The sequence below is a fragment of the Lytechinus pictus genome, chromosome 3 (assembly GCF_037042905.1).
Source record: "Lytechinus pictus isolate F3 Inbred chromosome 3, Lp3.0, whole genome shotgun sequence".
In the NCBI taxonomy this organism is placed as follows: Eukaryota; Metazoa; Echinodermata; class Echinoidea; order Temnopleuroida; family Toxopneustidae; genus Lytechinus; species Lytechinus pictus.
In genome coordinates, this window is record NC_087247.1 from 47,707,842 (window position 1) to 47,729,137 (window position 21,296).

The 21,296-nt window shown below is 35.0% G+C and overlaps 1 protein-coding gene across 1 annotated transcript in view; it reads right to left on the reverse strand.

The window, feature by feature from the left end:
• Window positions 1-8,502: 8,502 nt before the first annotated feature.
• LOC129255543 (actin nucleation-promoting factor WASL-like) overlaps window positions 8,503-21,296 on the reverse strand; it is a 43,269-nt gene continuing 30,475 nt past the window's right edge. Inside the window, exons 10-13 of the mRNA XM_064095996.1 lie at window positions 20,068-20,094; window positions 17,338-17,903; window positions 14,052-14,154; window positions 8,503-13,601 (exon numbers count right to left, since the gene is read on the reverse strand). Coding sequence (XP_063952066.1) covers window positions 13,543-13,601; window positions 14,052-14,154; window positions 17,338-17,903; window positions 20,068-20,094 — 755 coding nt within the window. The 3' untranslated portion in view covers window positions 8,503-13,542. The remainder of the gene's footprint in view (window positions 13,602-14,051; window positions 14,155-17,337; window positions 17,904-20,067; window positions 20,095-21,296) is intronic.

A 21,296-nucleotide genomic window follows, 5' to 3' on the forward strand; every position in this document is an offset into this window, starting at 1 on the left:
GAAACTGAAAAAAATAAATAAAAAATAGGCCTATTATATGAAGAAGATCAATTGATAGAATTATAGATATTTTGTCCCCGCTATAGAAATTGGAATGGGAGGTTGGGGCGCTGCTTTATTTCTCTCCGATCGGATTTTTCTCGACATCATAATAAGAGTTTAGTTGCAAAATGAAATATTAGGTCCACTAGCTTTGGACCATTCCGAGAAAAACCATGTTTTTATCGGGGGGGGGGGGGCACTTCCATTGACGAGTGGATATGCGCGACCATATATGCATGGGGTCTCGAAAAGCACCCTAAACACGTATTTTCCATATTCTGAAAATGCACCCCTTAACAAGTATTGCATGGCGTGTGAAACCCTACCCTTAACAATTAGTATATTGGAAACAAAACGTTACACTTGGCAAGTATTCCCTGAATTGATCCCCTAAACAAGTACAGCGATAGTTTCTTATGTCATGGACGTCGGTCTTCGGTTTTACCTTTACTTACCATCATTGGATTTCATGGTTTAGTACAGCCTCACCTCCCACCTCTCGCGCAAATCGTACTCTAACACATCGTGTTGACCCGGGGTGTTGACTCTTCTTGGGGCAAAAAGTACATCCTTTATAAAACATTTTAGTCTTAATTTTTTACACCATCGCAAATTTGACCCTAAACACGTAGCTTTCCTAGCGAAAATAGCCCGGAAAATAGATACCCTTAATTTTTTCATTATTTTAGTGTTTTTGACACCCTTAATACGTTACGTACGTAACCGTGCCCTATCTTGAAAAATAAGAGGAGAAAGGCTAGTGAATAAAAATAATGTGAGGGGAAGAATTGCAAAAAAAAGACAAATCTTTCATGTTACAATATAACATTTTCGCTTGCGCTTCGCGCCAGAATTGCCTGTTCGATGAGATTCATATCTTGCTCAATAGGCTGATATGGAGCTTAAAATATCAAGTTTTCGAGCTTTCATTATTTTTTTCATTTACAAATTTAAGTGCTCTGAAAAATGTCCATTTTATGGTCTACATAATTATAAACATTTTAAGCTCACGCTGTTTGGTCGCTTGTTTGATTTGCCAAGTTCATATTGTCTTCGTGTATTCCATAAAATTATAAAAATATCAATTTTCAGATGTGATTGTCAAACGTAGGCCTATATGTTAGCGCTGCACTCACTCGCATTTTGAATGGTGAGTACTCTTTATCAGTTCTATAACCAAACAAGCTCCCCTTTTCATTACATTTTATTAAAAACAAAATAAAGCTCGCGATTTGCGCTAGAATTAATTGTTATAAAATAATGTATTAACTATTGTAATGCGTATTCGTAATTACAAAATGCTTAAAATTTCCAGTTTTTAAGCCTTAAAAACTACAACTTCCACGCTGTCATTACGCATATTAGATTAACAAATAAGAAAATAACATTTTCATGAATTCCTAATAACTAAATTGGGTCTTTTCAGAAGGGAATATCGACAAGCTTAGGAATAATAGGAAGATAGTCATCATTCTTATAATGATGACACAATTTCCTTGTACCGGTCCTTTGTTAAAATAATAACAAAAAATATCAGCTCTCGCTTCACGCTCGCATCATTCATTAAGTGTGATCCACATCCACTTCACAATTTTCCTACACAGTGCTTGAAATAGTGTTTAAATTGACCTTTTTCAGATCGGAATATCAAATGTTTTCAGCTCGTGCTTGCATTATTGATCTTCATGATTAAACAAATGTATTTAGAATGCCCAGATTCTATAGGCCTAAATCTAATTGACATGAGCGATAGCCTGCATGTTCTTTATTTAAAATGTGCTTAAATTATCCAGTTTCAGATCAGAATATCAATAATTGTCTGCTCACGCTTCACGATCGCATTATTAATGATACCCAATTAATCATATCCTATTCAAGATTTACAAAATATGAATAGAGTGTCACGCTTTTAGGTGTAACATCTAAATTTTCTTCCTTTCGCGCTCGCATCAATTGTTTAGTTACATACCTATCCCTTTTATGATTACAAAAAGTGCTTAGAATGACCATTTTTTAGGTCGGAATGTCAAAAATTTTAGCTCGCGCTTCGCGCTCCCATTATTAATATACATACCGTCTTCGTGGGTAACTGTAAACAGTCCTTAACAGGTCCCGTTTCGATCATGCTAAAACAGTTATAAAAAAAATCTGCTCGCGCTAGGCGTTCGCAGTAATTATTTAGTTACATAGGCCTACGTATCTTGTTCAGGATCACAAAATTACATTACAAAATACATGAAAGTTCAAAAAAATCGCTCGCGCTTCGAGCTCGCACTTTTTATATAGGGCTAGAGATTATTTCATATTTATGTTGTTTTATAAGAATAAAGCTAAGAAGCTTCCGATCGGGGAAAATATAGGTGAAGATAAAATTTCGGGCCCCACCCCCTATTGGCGAAAGTCGGATCCGCCCTTAAATTATTGTGACACATACACACACACAGAATGTTGCCCCCCCCCCCGAAAAAGCAAGGACCCCCCCCCCCGTGCCCCCCAGGAAAAAAATCCTAGATACGCCACTGAAATTATCATTGTGGACCTAACCCCCTTTGCAAGCAAATTGAAATGAATCCAATCTCTTTTGATTAAAAAAGTGATTTTTCTTTGCCACTTTCATTCACGTTTTCATTTGAATTTCAAATTTTTTTTGGTATCATCAGAGCGACAAAAAAATTAAAGGTTTAGAGACAGAAAACAATAACATTTATGAAAAATGGACCTAACCCCTTTTGAAAAATTAGTTCTTCAGAAGAGTTTGGTTGCAAAAGGGGTTAGGTCCACTCCAAGCAAATTATTTTCTTAATTCTCCCATATTGCAATATTCTTATCACTGAAGTTATGCGAAACTTAATTTTCATGTACTATGAGAACATAATTGGGTATAAAAGAAATCTACCTGTCTTCATATTTTTTTAGATATTCTTTTCCAAAAACCCTTTTGCAACTAAACTGAAATGGACCTTACCCCTTTTAAAAAAAAAAAGAAGATTTTTCTTTGCCATTTTAGTTCACTTTTTTAATGGGAATTTCAACTTTTCTTTGGTATCATCTTATAGAGCTACTAAAAATCTATACATTGAGACCTAAAAATCAAATTTGATGAAAAATGGACCTAACTCCTTTTGCAAGTGAGCTCTTAGAATGAGGGGGAACGATTTGGCTAAATTGTCACCGACTTGGCGTCTCTCTTCCATCCTCCCCTAATTCTCTCACTTTGTTTCTTTCTCTAGCTCTCACCCTCTCTGTTACTTTCTTACTCTTCTGATCCTAACCCTTTCCCTCCCCCAGGGGCGGATCCAGCTTCCGCCAATAGGGGGGGGGGGGGGGGGGCGGCGGATTTTTTTTCTGCCACATTTTCCCCGATCGGCCTCTCGAAGTTAATTTTTGTTTGTTTCTTTGAAGGCAGGGGCGGATCCAGCTTCCGCCAATAGGGGGGGGGGCGAAATTTTTTTTACCCATATTTTCCCCGATCAACCGCTCAAAGTTGATTTTTGTTTGTTTGTATGAAGGGGTTGGCCCAGTGGCGTAATGAGCCAAACATTCTTAGGGGGCTCGATATGGCGAATTGTGTAAAGTTGATAAGAAGTTAGCGAGCAAAAATTTTGAAATTTTTATTACAAAAATCCAAGTTTGTGATAGATTTTGACATAACATTTGGAAAATAATATAATATTTCACCCTTATCCCTTTTCTTTTCTCTTTTTTTCTTGGTCGTGAAAAATGGGGGGTGGGGGCAAAACGCCAATGTCCTAACAGTAATTTCTTAGCTTTATTCTTATAAAATAAAGCTAAGCCCTATTCAAATAGTGCGAACGCGAAGCGCGAGCTAAATTTTTTTGGAATTTCATTTTTTTTGTCCTGAAAATTGAACATTCTGGGCAATGTTTGTGAACCTGAACAAGATGCGCATGTAACTATAGATAATTACTGCGGTCTGGCCTGATCGAAAAGGGACCTGTTAAGGACGATTTGCAGTTAAACATTAAGACGATACATATTTCAACGATTAAATTATGCGAGCGCGAAGCGCGAGCTGAAATTTTTTAACATTCCGACCTAAAAATATGACATTCTCAGCACTTTTTGTAATCATTAACGGTATAGGAAATAACCGAACAATTGATGCGAGCGCTTCGAGCGGAGCAAAAATGAGATTTCTGACCTAAAAACGGGAAACTCTATGCATGTTTTGTAAATCATGAAAAAGGATAGGTAATTTGGTATTTTAATTTCTACATTGATAATGCGAGCACAAAGCGCGAGCAGAAAATTTTTGATATTTTGATCAGAAACTGGATAATTTTAGCACGTTTTGAATAAAGATCAAGCTGCGTGTCTAAATAAACAAGCGTGCGCGTGTTTTAGAGTTAGACAGAATCGGGGCATCGTTTCTAAATACATTTCATTTTTTTATTATGAAAATCAATAATCCGAGCGTGAAGCGCGAGCTGAAAATATTTGATATTCCGGTATAAAAAGGGTAAAATTTAAGCACTATTTAAAGCACTGTGTAGGGAAATTGTGAAGTGGATAGCACTTTATAAATGATGCGAGCGTGAAGCGCGAGCTAATTTTTTAAATATCATTTTGACCTAGGACTGGGACATTCTAGGCCTAAGAACATTTTGTCATTATATAAAAATGATGACTATCTTTCCATTCCTCTTCCTATAAGCGCAATATGAACCTTGTCGACAGTGGCGTACCTAGGATTTTCCACGGGGGGGGGGGGCAAAATCGGCCGCCAAAAAAATTGACAAGCAAAAAAAAAAAAAAAAAAAAAAAAAAAAAAAAGGTCTTCAAGCTCATCAGGGAGGGGGGCAATAAAGGTCTTCAAGCTCGTCAGGGGGGGGGGGGCAAAAGAGGTCTTTTAAGCTCGTCAGGGGGGGGGGGCAGGTATATGTCTTTTGTATGGGTTGTGGCTCGTCAGGGGGGGCAGAGTGCCCCCCCTGCCCCCCCCCCCCCGTAGGTACGCTAGTGCTTGTCGATATTCCTTTCTGAAAAAGGGAATTTAGTTAATAGGAAATCATGAAAATGTTATTATCATATTTATTAATCTAATAAGCCTATAATGAGTGCGTGATATTTGTTAACGTTGAGGCATGAAAACTGAATATTTTAAGCACTTTTGTATTCATGAATAGGATTCATGGGTCGATATATCTTTAAAAATAATTAATAAGAGCGCAAATCGCGAGCCGAAATTTTTAAACAATTAATGTACACTGTTAAAAAAGGGGGATTTTAAGTAGTTTGAATTATTAAAGAGGTATGCAGAACTCATCAATCAAAATGCGAGCGCGCAAGCGCGCTAGCTGATAGGCCTTTGTTTTTGACAATCACACGGTTCACACCTGAAAAGGGATATTTGATAATCTTATGGAATACACAAAGACAATAGGTAGGCCTACTTGATAAATCAAATAATGCGAGCGCACACAGCGCAAGCATGAAAATGTTGATATTCACACCATAAAACGGACATTTTGCAGAGTACTTAAAAAAAATCAATTTGTAAATTAAACAAAATAATGAAAGCTCGATGTCCGAGCTGATCGATATATGTTTTGTATATTGACTTCAAAACTTGATTTTTAAGGTACATATCAGCCTATTGAGCAAGAATTGTATCTCATCGAACAGGCAATTCAATATAGTGATATGAAATACTGTTTAAAATTATTTTTCCAAGTCTTCTGACCTTATTTTATTCACTCGTCTCCCCCTCTTATTATTCCCCTATTTTCCTCTCCTTTTTTTCCCTCCTTTCTTTCCCCTTCTTTTTTTCCTTACTTTCCCCTTTTTTTCCATTTTTTTGCTCCGCCAATGACGGGGGGGGGGGGGGGGGGGGGGCTCGGGCCCCCCTGGATCCGCCTATGGAAGGGATAGTCTTACACTCTAAATTACAGGGATTTAAAACAAGTCCACATGGACTGTAGTTAGGGACCAATCGAATTCCGGATTTAGTTTGAATCCTTAAGATTCATTTTTAAATCTCGAAAGATTTAAATTTAAATCATTTGAGATTTAAATTTAAGTCGTTAGGATTAAAACTAAATTCAGAAATCGATTGGTCCCTAGCTACAGTCCATCTGGACTTATTTTAAATCCCTGTAATTTAGAGTGTAAGTAGTCACTTCTAAGCCTTATTCTTATAAATCAACATAAACATATAATAATCTCATAAGCCTTATTTTAATAGTGCGAGCGCGAAGCGCGAGCTATTTTTTATTATATGTATTTTGTCCTAAAATTTAAACATGATTCTGGGCAATGTTTGTGATCCTAAACAAGATGTGTATCCAACTAAATAACTACTGTGAGCGCCAAGCGCGAGCAGAAATTTTTAATATACGTTTTGATCTGATAAAAAAGGATCTGTTCATGGCTGCTTGCAGTTATCCATGAAGACGTTACATATTTCGACAATCAAATAATGCGAGCGCGAAGCGCGAGCTAAAAAAAATTGACATTTCTACCTTAAGAATGGAAATTCTCACCACTTATTGTAATCGAGAAAAGGATGAATAGACTTACATAACTAAACAATATTATTGATACGAGGGTGAAGCGCGAGCAGAAGAATTCAAGATTTACACAAAAAAATGGGACACTCTATTCATGTTTTGTAAATCACGAAAAGGATGAGTAATTAGAAAGCTTCCTATATTAATAATGCGAGCAGAAATTGTTTACATATCGGGATCTGAAACTGGATAATGATTTAAATAGAAAACAAGCTGCGTCTCTGAATAAACATGCGCGCGCGTGTATCAGATTTCGACCTAGAATCTGGGCATTCTAAATACCCTTTTTTTATCACTAAAATCAATAAAGCGAGCGCGAGCTTAAAATATTTGATAGAAACTTGTCGATATTCCATTCTGAAAAAGGGACAATTTGAATTTTTAATTAATATCTTATTTATTAATCTAATAAGCCTAATATATTTCGACAATCAATGCGAGCGCAAATCGCAAGCCGAAATTTTTGATAAACTGTCATGAAATGGGGATTTTAAGTAGTTTGTTATAGAATTAATATTGAGATATACATAACGCCCCAATCAAGCGTACAGCGCTAGCTGATACGTTTTGACAATCTGATACGTTTTGACTATAGGGATATTTTGAGAAATTTATGGAATACAGGAAAATAATAATTACCTGACAAATCAAAATTTGCAAGCGCGCAGCGCGAGCAGAAAATGTTAATATTCAGACCATTAAACATAAATTTGTACAGAGCTCTTTTTAAAAATCAATTTGTAAATGAAACAAAACAATGAAAGTTTGATTTCCGAGCTGAAATGCGTTTTGTATATTGACTTCAAAATTTGATATTTTAAGCTCATATTTAGCAAGATATATAAATCACCTAAAAGGCATTACGAGCGAGAAGCGCGAGCGAAAATTTTATAAAGTGACATGAAAGATTTTTTTATTATTTCCCCAAGTCTTTCCCTCATCTTATTTTATTCACTCGTCTTCCTCCTCGTATGTTTTCCCTTCTTTTTTCTCCTCTCTTTTGTCCTGGGATATTGAGCAAGATATGAATCTCATCGAACATGGCAGGCAATGCGAGCACGAGCGATAATTTTGTATAGTGACATGAACAATTTTTTTGCAAGTCTTCTCCTCATAAGATCAAATTATTTTATTATTTCGTCTTCCCCCTCTTATTTTCCTCTTCACTTTCCCTTCTTTTTTATTTCTTTCTTTCCCTTTTTTTTCTTTGCCATTTTTTCAGGGGGGGAGGCACACCAAATCTCGGGGGGGGGGGGCACCCCCTGAGATCAAACAAGCATAAAAAATGAAAAATCACATAAGCATAATGCTGAAAATTTCATCAGATGTAAAATAATAACGTTTTAAAGTTTTGCTTATTTTTCACACAAAAGTTATGCACAACTCAGTGACATGCAAATGAGAGAGTTAATGATGTCCCTCACTCACTATTTCTTTTTGTTCTTTTATTGTTTGAATTATACAATATTTCAAGTTTTACTGATTTGACAATAGGGACCAACATGACTGAACCATAAAATGATATAAAAATGGTAATTCCATATGTTCAGGGATGATAAAACTATTTTTCACATGGCAACGGGTAGAAAATTAGAATATTTCATATAATAAAATGCGAAAGAAATAGTGAGTGGGTGACATCATCAGTCCCCTCATTTGCACACCGGCACGGATGTGCATTTAACTGTATTGTGAAATTAAGCAAAAAGTTCAAAATGTCATAACTTTCTTATTTTACATCAATTTTGATTAAATTGTCAGTGTTATGCTTGTTGGATTTTTCTCTTTTTATTCAAATCAATTTTTTTGTTGGGGTGGATTTGAACATACATGCAGTTTCTTCCTGTATATCTTTGATGTCGATCTTGTTATAGCTCTGTTTTCCAATACAGATAACAAAAAGTTCATAAATGCTACACCTTTTCACAATATGTAATTTCTAATAAACTTGTATTTAATATTTATGTTTCAACAGCATACATTCTAATAAAAGTGCCTTCATAGAATTTCATCAATAATTATTATTCAAAAGAATTATGACTTCTTGGTACATAATTTGTTACATGTATTCAACCTGCAGGCACCTTCTCTTTTATACATGTATTCACAAGAAAATTACATGATATAATCATGGCCCACATTATCACTTAAATACAACAATAAAACAATGTTCTGCACATTCCATAACAATGGGTACTGCTCATAAAATAAAATTAAGGTTTCCAAGATTGACTATGGAATGGTTGATAAAAAAAAAAAAAAAAAAACCAAAGATATTATTTCCATAAGGACAGGAAGAATTCAAGTCTATCTAGAATCAAGCATGTCAAATTTCACGTATCTTTCCCTATAACCCAAGAAATTTTTACCCTTTCCAGGCTCAAAATCAAGCTAGGAGGGGGGGGGGGGGGGTGGGTGCGGGTATCCATCTGATTCTTGGTTTTCTATTTCCTATTGTTCATATTACTGAATGTGGATATCAACTTCATCATTCATTATTTTTTTCCTCCACTGACTGTGCTGTTTAACAAAATATAAATACGAACATTTTAGAGTTAAGGACTCCAAGTGTCATTACAGTGTTTGTGTAACACTTGACTACTGGTATCCATAGTTACACCAAAGAGTTTGAATATTGGGTTCAAGTTAAAACACACTTGAAATAGACAGGATGTCATTCTTTGCTCTTCTTTAGCCTTTGTGTGCAATATTTCGAACATACAAACTAAATTAAATTTTCAATCATTGATACATAAGTCTCCCGACTTTGAAACAGAGGGTCGTGGGTTTGAATTCCAGCCATGGCGTAATTTCCTTCGGCAAGAAATTCATCCACATTGTGCTGCACTCGACCCAGGTGAGGTGAATGGGTACCCGGTAGGATTTATTCCTTGAACGCTTTAGCGCCTATTAATATGGCAGCTTAGCTACAGCCGGGGTAATAATATGATACCAAGTATCAAAGCGTTTTGTGAAAATAAGGGAATCTTTAAAATGTCATAAATTTCTTATTTTACAACCGATTTTGATGAAATTTTCAGCACTATGCTAGTTTGATTTTTCTCTATTTATTCAAGTCAGCATTTTCCTGGGGTGGACTTGACCTTTAATAATAAAATCCCAAACTAATATCCAAATACATCAAAGGCATATATTTTATTTTGACCATAACAAAGTAACTCCTCTTTCTTAATATATTTTTGAAATCCATTTCTAGAATAAAGAATTGAACTGATCCACGAAGTCATACATGAGTGAGCAAATAGTGCAAAACTATAAGGGTAATTTAAGAGATTTGTGATGGATGATAATATCAATTCTGTTTATGTGTATTTTAAGGGCTAATATCATATTGATCCTCTATTATTTAACCCATTTACAATTCTCTGGACACTGTAATATTTTAATGGTTCAGTAAGTAGTTAACATATGTTTGTCCTTCACATATTTTGAAATATTACAATCCGTCAAAATGACAGAAAATGTTATCACAATCATTCTTTACATATTTTCTGCAACTATGTCACAAGCAAGCCTGATAAATAAGGTTCAATATGCTAATAGTTATTTTCTTAGATCCTGCACTAGGGAAAAGTTATTATTTTGCTATAAATGCAAGTTTGCACAATGCTGTGCAGAATAAGTGATGGAACAATGTGTAGAACAAATTTTTGCAGGTCTGATGGGGACAAGTGTTTAGTTATGCACAACATATGCAAAACGTCAAAGGTGCCAGAAAATCAGTCAATTAAAGGACGGGATATAGGATAAAGCAAAGGATATGTTCCCTCAATAGGTATCTTACCATAGGTTTATACCACATAATTCAGTAGGATCCCATTATGAGGGCGCTAGTGTCTTTCCCACATTTCCCATTTTTCTAGTCTATGACAAAATGTGAGGGACTTAAATTTATACATTAATGATAACTGTTCTATAAGCTAGAGATGAATATTTTGCATGGGTTTAAGGTGTAGCTATATACCATGTATTTCCATCTTTTCTCTTCACATACTATCTATTCCTTACATAATATGGTTGATAATGCCTTCCAAAGTATTTTCTATAATCAAAACTGCTGGAATAATGGACAAAGATGAACAAATATGTATCAAGGAAAATTAAAACACAAAACATAATATGAAAGACCTGGTAACAAGTTCATGAACCATGCATCCATCTCATTTAAAATGTGAGGAAGCTAAGAAGCTGATGAAATTTAGAATATGATGCATTATATGTATAAGAATAATATAATGTGATTTATGCAACTGGTAAACTACAAACATTTAACATAAAACAAAACAAATTATACACAAAGTTGAGCACATCTGAGTGATAAGACTGTGTGAGAAAATCTCCTAGTGTAAAATGACATGTATATATATTTTTGATAATCTTATAGGTGTTGAAAAAAATAAATTTATAGCATTTCATAAACATCTCTCAGAATGTAATTTCTACTCTATAAATATCAATACTGTATGACAGACAAAAATATTGTTATTGAAATACAACACCTCCACTATCGAGGAAGTATATCAGAAAAAAGACCTTTCATTATACTGTTGGATTTTTTAGATATGAAAAATTCTACACTAGGTAATGAAGACTCACTCCTTCATTGGAACAGTGACAATATCATAGTTTTAGCTACCACATAAAAATTAAGATAAACTGTGATGAAATATGAGAAAGAAAAAGCAGAACAGTACACAAATATTACACACCGAAAAAATCATTAATAAAACTCACACCCACCAGGTACCTTTCAAACAGTAATGGGAAGAGTAATTATAATGATGACTATGAAATATCAAAAAATTGATGTGGATCCTTACTATTTGATAAACCATCTTTATATCAGAGCCATGACTGGTCACATTTGTGAGCGCATCTAATTATTGGGTTAGAATCTGTTTTTTTTTGTCAATTTCTAATCTATTATAAATCTTTTTGTACTTGGTATTAAGAATCATTCAACATTTCTTTACAATAGGCTGAAAGCTTGCAATATCATAGGCAAAATCAATATAATTTTTTTTTTAATTCAGATAAATATCAGTCTGTGGCAATTCTGAGTTTCATTAGGATTCTTTCTCAGAATCTGTGTTATACTCCTTTCATTCCAGTTTTAAGACAAGACAATGTAAAAACTGAATGAAGTAACTTGCATCAACCTACCTCAATTATGAATATATCAATGTTTGTCTTATTGATATTACTGTGTGTTTACAAAATATAAATATAAACAGCATCATAATTTCCAGAAATGGTTATTTGAACAAATTTTACATTTGGAAACTAAATAGATAAAAGAATGATTTGATATTCCCATGGAGGTATTCTCAAATTGCAACCTGCATAATAACAATCTGTCAAAATCAATAAAACCTTTATGAAAAAAAAAAAGGATGACTACTTACAGCTCATATATTCAGTGTAACTTATCTAAGTTTATGGCCTAATCTTTGGATTTTCGATTTACAATACAAATAATTAACCATGAAAACTACAGGCACATAGGATTCATCTATACAAAAAGGCCTTTAAATACTGGAAGATGATTCATAGAAAAGAAAAAAGGTATCTAATATCTTGATTAAAAAAAGATGAAGAGACATATTGATGATTTGCTTTTCAAATTGAAACACTCTTCATCTTGTGACCCCCCTCCACATTGAGTTGATAAAGAATGGCCAGCATCTCAAGCACATTGAATATTAACATAATTTAAACCAAATATTTGTAATGATAATTTGATTAATCAACTTGTATAAATGAATGTTATTGCTGTATACCTAACGACTGGTTTGATGTGAAGAATCTAAACAGGTGTGATTGATTTACCTAAGGTACCTTGTCAACACTATGTGACAAATTTTCTTTATGCAACCCCAGATCAGTATTTTGGTGAGGAAATCAGTATTTTCAAAGAAATACCATAGGACACCACATAAGACGGAAACTTTAAATATCAATATTTGGCATGAAACCATCAGTATTCTTCTCATTTTTCAGAACTAAGTACGGAAAATCCGGACTATTTGGCAGCTCTGAATGAAGGTGTTATGCATCTTTTTATACCGGTCTTTCTGCATTCCAAATCATTTTGTCCATGATGAAATGTGAGAATTGGAAATGAAAAGTCATTCATGTGATCCTTGCAGGAAAAAGACAAAGCACTGACTATTCAACATGGTTCCTTAAGAACTTCATTTAAATAGTATTTCTGACTGAAAGAGACAGAATTTTGTGAATACATGCAATCTTAGAATATAGATTTTAAATCAATTTGAGTCAACCATTTGGAATCAATTTGAATTAATCACAACAATTTACAAAACTGTTTCGAGATGCAGAGATACAAGACTCTATGTATTGGAATCCGACCTACAAAAAAAAAAAATTGTGTACATAGAGAAAACTAGAAAAAGAGAATGAAGAAACGTTGAAAGAAATCAGGCAAGGAAAAAAAAGTTAAGCTTAAAAATTGGCAAATTTGTTGGTATATTTTGAAAAACAGAAGGAATCAATTTGTGATTTTTTGTGTACTTAATTATCAGGAATTAATTGTTTTTCACAACCACATTTTTCCATGGGGCACAAATCAAAATATAACATACACTGCATATTGTTATATATCATCATAGCAAACATATCATTCTTAATATTGGAGTAAATGAAAGACTTGTCCCTACCCTCCATCACTCTGATTTGAAACAATAACCATGTGGCTAATTTGAAACATTTTATTGATTACAACTTTTAACAAGTTGTAAAGATTAACATTCTTTTTATTCTTTAACTAACTTTGTTCAATCTTGATTTTCCCTTTTTCTTACAAAACAGTTTTCCATTTAGGGTGAAATTCTCACTACACAGATTGCAATTCTTCATGAGACAAATGTCACTCTCTCATTGTTGAACCCTCCTCCTTCTCCTCATCATCCTTAGAGTAGTTGGTTGGTTTCTAATCCTCATCCCATTCATCTTCATCAAACTCTTCACTATCAGATCCATCAGGTTCATCTACAAAATGAAAGATGATTTGCAATATGGTGGTATATTATTTATTTCATTCTGATGAGACAAAAGATGGTTCAGAACATGTATCAATCAGTGATATGAGATTCTAGGGTTATTAAGTAGCAGAATACAGGTATATACAATTATTTTCAATTACTCTTCTTAACTGGGTGGTTGTTGCTAAGATTTCTGCATTTATGGGCCCACTATTTTGAATTACTGAATCCACTATTCATGTAAGTTAAAGGTCAAGTCCACCACAGAATTTTTTTTATTTGAATAAATAGAGAAAAATCGAACTAGCACAACACTGAAAATTTCATCAAAATCGGATGTAAAATAAGTAAGTTATGACATTTAAACTTTCGCTTATTTTTCACAAAAAAGTGAAGTCTTGTACAAATGGTTTTATTAAACACCCATTGCACACTTCAAATGCCATGAAAAACATACCTTGTATAGCATTAGCCCTAAATTGTAGTGCTTGAAAGAGAGCAGCTCCTAATCCAGTGTTTGGTGTAGACACAGGAGATTCCTCTTTCTCTGCTTGTGTGACCTAATAGAAGAATTGGAAACATTTGTTAAATCCACTTAAATGAGATATATACATGGAACTATGGACAAAGGTTGAATGACAAACTCTTTCCTTCTGAAACTACTTGCAGTAGAACACAGTGCAGAATCAGAATATTAATATGTGGACTTTGTAAACAGCTTTTCTTAAGGAACATTTTTTTTTTACCTTTCCAGCAACAAATAGGAGTATAGAATTTTAGAGAAAAAATGTATCTTGATGAAACCTGCCGTGAGGGAGATGTCTTCAAACTCCAGGAGACTAGGAACACCAAAGTTTGCTTCCCACTGCAATTCCTAATGCAAGAATTTCAAAGTAGCACTTATCCCGAGACATCTACCTTCTCTAATCAAAGTAGATACTGAAGTGTGTGACACCATAATTATTATGAATATGAAAAAACTTAAAGTGGAATCTGATGTATAAAAGTAAATATCATGATATCTTCGCCATCCAATAGAGTAACATTTGTTGGATCCCTGATAATGATTTGCCGTTGAGCAATGTTAAAATAGTTACAATTGGATGGTTAAGATACCACAATAGTAACTTTTATGAAATGGACCCCTTGGACAAGAATATTACCCATATCTGGCATAATTTAATACCCCTTTTACATTTGGTTTTTATCATCGTAGGCTGCCCGTATAAATCACACAATCTCGATAGGGTGGCCTTCAACAATCATACAATTTTTGTAAAGATTCAAAATAATTGCAGGGTCTATGGTCTAGTTCAGCATGGAGTTATACAAACTTTTCAAAATCGTAGCCCTTAAATTCACAATGGGGATTTATACTATTAGCACAGAGTCTGAGTCATCATACAATATAAAAAAAATTCATTGTATAGTCTGCCCAAGGGCAGAGTATATTGTACAGACATCTTACAACGAGCACATGCTTTTTGTATGGTTAAAACATCAACACTGTACCATCTTCATAGGGCCTTTGTATGGCTTTGCCTTTGGCCCTCCAAGATGCCCAACACTAGAAATATTATGATAACTGTCAATAATGTAAAAACCAAAATCATATCCCGTACCACCTACGATGCCATAAATTGTAGACTAATCCATTGCATAACAAACGCGTAACCAGGATTTCATTTTGGAGGGGGCGGTAAATGCACGCAAAGCGTGCCAACACTTACAGAGCGCGCGAAGCGCGCTCCCTAGGGGGTGGGTGCAGGGAGGGGGAGTTTCCCGCTCCCGCGCGAAGCTTTCGGTGTTTCATAAATTAAAATAAAAAGGAGCCGTCTCTTGTGTCTGTAGTACCTAATTCAGCTCCAATTCAGTTGACTATATTGTGATTTTGATTCTTGTTTTCCAAAGTGATCGTGAACGCACAAAACAGGGATAAAATGGAGGAAATTAAAATAATAATAACCCTGGGCGAAGTGCGGAAGCTAAAGCGTTTTATCATTTTTTGGCAAAGAAAAGGGTCCCGAAAAAAGGGTATTCTCTAAGTTATATTGAATGCTGCCCTTGGAAAGATCAGATTTGATTACAAACAATTTAGCACCAGCGCATATCTGTAAAGGCCACCGCACACCTTACGACCCGACTGGTCGGCGACTGGCTTGCGACTGAGAGAGGGCACATGAATCACAAGGCAGTCATAAGCCTCAACACCGCACACCTTGCGATCCGATCTGCGACTCACGCATGCGCTTTTTGCTTTTTGGCATAGCAACTGAGAAAGTGCGCTTACTATTGCGTATGCGCGTTGTCTATCATATACGCGTCGTGCAACTCTACTGTCTGATTGGCTGGAAGTTGGATTGAGCTTGCGATCCAGTCATAAGGATTTGACATGTCAAATCCTTCCGATTTTCCTTGCGACTTGTCTCTGACCGGTCTGCGACGCGCAAGCTGACAAGAGCCGTGACGTCACATCTCCCCTCACTCAGTCGCAAGCCAGTCGCCGATCAGTCGGGTCGTAAGGTGTGCGGTGGCCTTTACTCGCAAAACAGAGGAGAAGAAGGGTATATGCCGGGAGGAAGATATTCCTCCCCGCTTAGAGCAATGAAACTCTGAAATTTCAAAGGGCAGACGTTTCATCAAATGCATATATCTCTAATACCCCATCGGCTCTAATTCAATTGATTTTCTAAGATTATTGAACTTCATTACAAGGAAAATAGTGCGCAAAAAAGTTTAAATTTCTGTGATTTAAAAAAGGGTGATGTATAATTTCTTTGACTTATCCTGAAGCGCTTCATTTTGAATGATAAAGAAATATAAGTGTCATTCAAAATTTCAAACTGAGGGCGCAAAACAGGACAGGAAATAAATGTGCAGGGAAATAACACGAAGTTAAATAGAATTTGATAAAAAATATTGTACTTTTTTTAAAATCTAATATGGCATGAATTTTATACCTTCCTCTTTTTAAATTAGGAACCTGTTTGCCCCCAAATTATGGTTGTTTAGTAATGAGCTGAAAAGCGGGAGAAGTTGCCTATATGGAGGTGACGGCAGAAATTGATATAAAGATTTTACCCGCCCGGAGCCGAGCCGACCAGAAGTTGCGCGATCAATAAAAAAAAAAGGATAACTTTACTCTAATTCCATGAACTTTAACTGGCAAGAAACACATATAGCTAAGGTGGAAAAACAGGGTTAGAGAAAGGGTAAGGGAAACAAAGGAGAACTGCTATGTTGTCATTTAACCGCGTGCAGCGCAGAAGCAAAATTCATATATAAATTTAGAGTAAGAGTGAAGGAGTTTCTCTTTTGAAAAAAAAAAAGAATAAAAAGAAAAACCCACAAAGCTACCTTTCTTCCCTTTCCTCCCTTCGCTTTTCCTTTTCTCCTCTCTTTTTTTCTTTTTGGGGCTGTTTTTTTTTTGGGGGGCGACTGCCTCCCCCCTGGCTAAGCACCTGTTGCATAATGATTCCAGCAAATTCAAATGAGGCATTCTTGCTGATTTCTTTCTACCAAGTTATGATTGAATTAGACTGTGTCTGGTTTAATTAAATAGCACTTGCATTCGAAGGCTATAAAATTTCAAAGTCTTTTAACTCAAGGAAACATCTAAATCCTTTGTACTTTTGTCCAATCATACCACTATTGAAGATAAAATCTACAATCATAACATGAAATAAAGGGATACATAGTCCTAAAATGTAAAATATTGTGAAATTTGTGAGAATGAAAATTACCTTCTTGAGGTTGTAACCACCTCTGATTTGATCTAATAGTGCACCACGTCCAGTTGGTGCCGGTTTAGGGTTCTCTGATGGATCAACTTTCTTTAGAGTCGTACCCTGTTGTATCTGATCGAGGAGTCCACCACGCCCTGCACTACCACCACCACTACCACCCATGGGAGCACTTGGGGGAGGGGGTGGAGGAGGGGGTGCTGATCCATTCATTGGAGGTGGCATTGGTGCCGATGGGGGAGGTGGTGGGGGAGGGGGAGCAGAAGTCATGGGTCTTGTTGGGGGTGGAGCAGGAGGAGCATTGTATTGCGACTGTGGAGGAGGGGGAGGGGGAAGACCACGGGATGTGGGTGGGGCAGATGGATAACCTCTAGATGGGGGTGGGGCAGGAGGTGGTGGACCTCTTGTGTTCCCTGGAGGGGGTGGTGCAGGAGGCCGGTTTGGAAGAGGTGGACCAGGGGTTCTCGATGGGGGTGGTGGAGGGGGTATATGGCTTCCTCGTGATGGTGGAGGAGGAGGTGGTGCGCTGCTGGCTCTCCCACCTCCTAATGCTGCCATAGGATTACCTAAGATTAAAGAAGAGAACAAAATATGATTTAAAAATAGCAATTCATCTTTTCCAATATTACCAAGTCAAAGTTTTTCTGTTTGTGAGCTGCGTTCAATACAGTTGATGCACTAATCTATGAATGAATGAGACAGCAACAATTAAGGATAAAAGAGAAGTTCTTTTTCTCTCCCCCTGTCTTTCTATAATTTACTCCCACAGTGAATATCTCATTGATAAATTATGATTGAAGATGTGCTTGATGATATGATAATGATACACATTGGACAAATGATTAATTTTCATTTATACACACCACAATTAATAAAAATACACTGAATTCAAGCTGACGGAATATGCTGCTATGAATTTGCATACAGAAACTCTGAAGAAAGTGAATTAATAAAACTACAATTACATATCATTTCAACTAGTTAATTGTGAAAAACTGTAGAATTAATCAATTTGAAATCAGAATTATTTTTGTGGAAATAATCATCCTGGTAGGAACTTTTTGTTTATCTTTTCAAACCAGAGAATTTTGCCAATTCAGTGTTCTTGCCACTTTATTTTTTGTCTCATTGTGATATTACATGCACCTGTGAAAACATTACAAAACCATCTCCTTAGCATTTTTCCCTTGAAGAAAATTATGATTAAAACTTTTTTTTTTATTCTACAAAAAAGTGCCAACCTTCATATGTAAAATACATTTTGCATAATGTAAGTTAATTAGTTTTTGTAACAATAAGACAGTAGTTTATCTCAATTTCTTTTGTATTTCTTGAAGCAGGCACTTAAAATGTCAAAATCCATACATGTATCAAAAGGAGTCCGTGTTTGAACTTCAATGATAGATTAAATATAATCAATGAAACACTCACACGAAATGAAATGAATGTAGTAAAAATATCAAACGTATAATGCTTGTTGGAGAGTAACGGCTTTAACTGTCAACTCAAAAGCAGTCAGATGAAAAATTGGGCAATTCCATGAGATAGTCAACCCTCAATCTGACTCCTCCCTGTGTTTTTTCATTTTTACTTTATGAACTACATATCAAGCCATGATAACTTTGAGAGTACTACACATTTTTATATGATGCATAAAGCAGCTCTGACAAATTATATCAAGAAGGTCCTTGAAGTGGGATACACATACTTAATGGAATTTTCCAGGTGTGGACCTTACAACTTGCAACAGATCTGGGGCCTCTTTCATGAAAGTCACCATTATGGTAATTTTGCCATGCAATGATAACTTACATGGAATCCTTTCTTTTGATTGGCTGTTCATCAGCATTACCATAGTAATTACCATTGGATGGCAAAGTTACTATAACAATAACTTTTATGCAATGGGTCCAGATAACATGATGATGTTGTTATGTGAAGTAAGTATAATTAACAACAACTTGACATTATCTCAGAATGACTCATTAGATACAATTAAAAAGAAGTCAATCTGATTCACATGCTTCATGTACTGTATGCTGTCACTATTATTGAACATTTTGGAAGAACACAATCATTTTATTAATGGCTCTGAAAAGAGTGATCCATCCATATATTTTAAAGTATAAATATGTTAACAATTACATTCACATTTTGCAAATGTATTTTGATCTTAAAATGAAAAATAAAACCAAACCAGACCAAACCATCACCACAGCAAATTGACACACATTGACCCTTCATATGGAGGATATGGAAATAATAATTAAAATAAATCTTTTCATATTGCAAATTTAAGAGACCCCTCAAAATAATAATAAAATATACATAAGTAGGGGTTTCCCAAAAAAATTTGCATTCCATATAGGTTTTTCATAGCAGTTAATTTTTTCATCTAATTGGATCTTTATAAAAAAAAATATTCATAGTAAACTTTTAGAATTACCATTTTGTAATGGTATGTAATAATTTTTGCTACATCTAAAATTGGAAAATTTATACATGTATCTATTGAAGAGGGAAACGTTTTCTTGTCACATTCTGGTTGATAACATAAAAAGTCCATTAGACACACATTACAAACAAAAGAACATAAGTTACAAAATTACATCATCATGAGCTAAAGAAGAAACAGATAATGTATGATTTTGGAATGTCAAAGTTTATCGATATAATAAGTGAGAGATGGTGGGATGAAACTTGTAAAGAAAGAATAATAGGCCACCTTACCACCCAAGCTTTGTATAAAGTCTTCTTCTGCATATTAAGGCAAAATTGAGGAGGAGGAGGAGGAGGTAGGGAAACATTAAGATATCAGGCAAGAAACAAAAAATGCATGGATTTATCATCACACTGGTCCTAATTCACAAAGGAGGTATTGAATCAATGGTCATGAGTCAAATTGTTTGAAACATATATGCCTATTTCTCCATCAATTGTGCTTTGTCACTATGGTTTCAGCATAAATGAGCCCAATGCTTGAATCCACAGTTAAAAAGAAATAGCTTATTACTGCCGAAACCGAAGTAATCACAGAAATTTATTGTCTGGAGAATATGTATGTATACATTACTGGGCTTGTAAGCTCTGAATTATCGAAGTATAAACTTGGAAAAACCATGGTTTCGGACCACCGATTCAAAACCACCTATGTGAATACGGGTCACTGGGAATATTGGAAGGATCACAAACAAATCCTAGGATAAATCAATACTCTCTTTAAAATGAAAACTTGAATATATATAAAAAAGATTAATTCATAGCAAGGCAAAAGCTATAAATATTAGTAATCACAAACTAATTCTAAATAGAGCAATAAGAAAAAAATTCACAGATATGCAATGCTTAACCCCCTCTACGAAGTACAAACGTAAAAGAATGATAAAGGATTAATAAATTGAGATGATCCTGTAACATGGATCTAGGGAAATCAGGCTTCTGATGTATTCAAATAATGACCATCATGGGCTTCTAAGAAAAATGACTTGAAGTTACTACTTTCAAAAGTTCATATATTTCTCACTTCTAATCAATTTTCACAACTTCTGCTTTATCTGCATTCATTTTAGTATTGATTGCAATCAAAACTGAAGTCACTTCCAGCAGTGAAAGCCACTATGACTACCAATGGTAGCAGCACTTTTTCTTAACTGCTAACCCTATAAAATCCCTCAGAATAAAAACGGGAACTCTAATGATAGAGTGCAACATCTATGTATACCCAACATCATTAATATGAATAAGATGTCTTTTGTGTACTGTGCATTATAGTAACCCCACTATGATTATTTCTGAGAAAAAAAACCCATTGCGAGAGAGTAATATAGGAGCAACAGATTGAAATAAGACACTAGATTTTGGTTGTAGTTGAGTCTTTTGGGATTTGAATAGAGTCAAGTCACTCTCATTCCTGTACTACTGCCATTGGAATTTGAGGCAATGATATGGAAAACATGCAA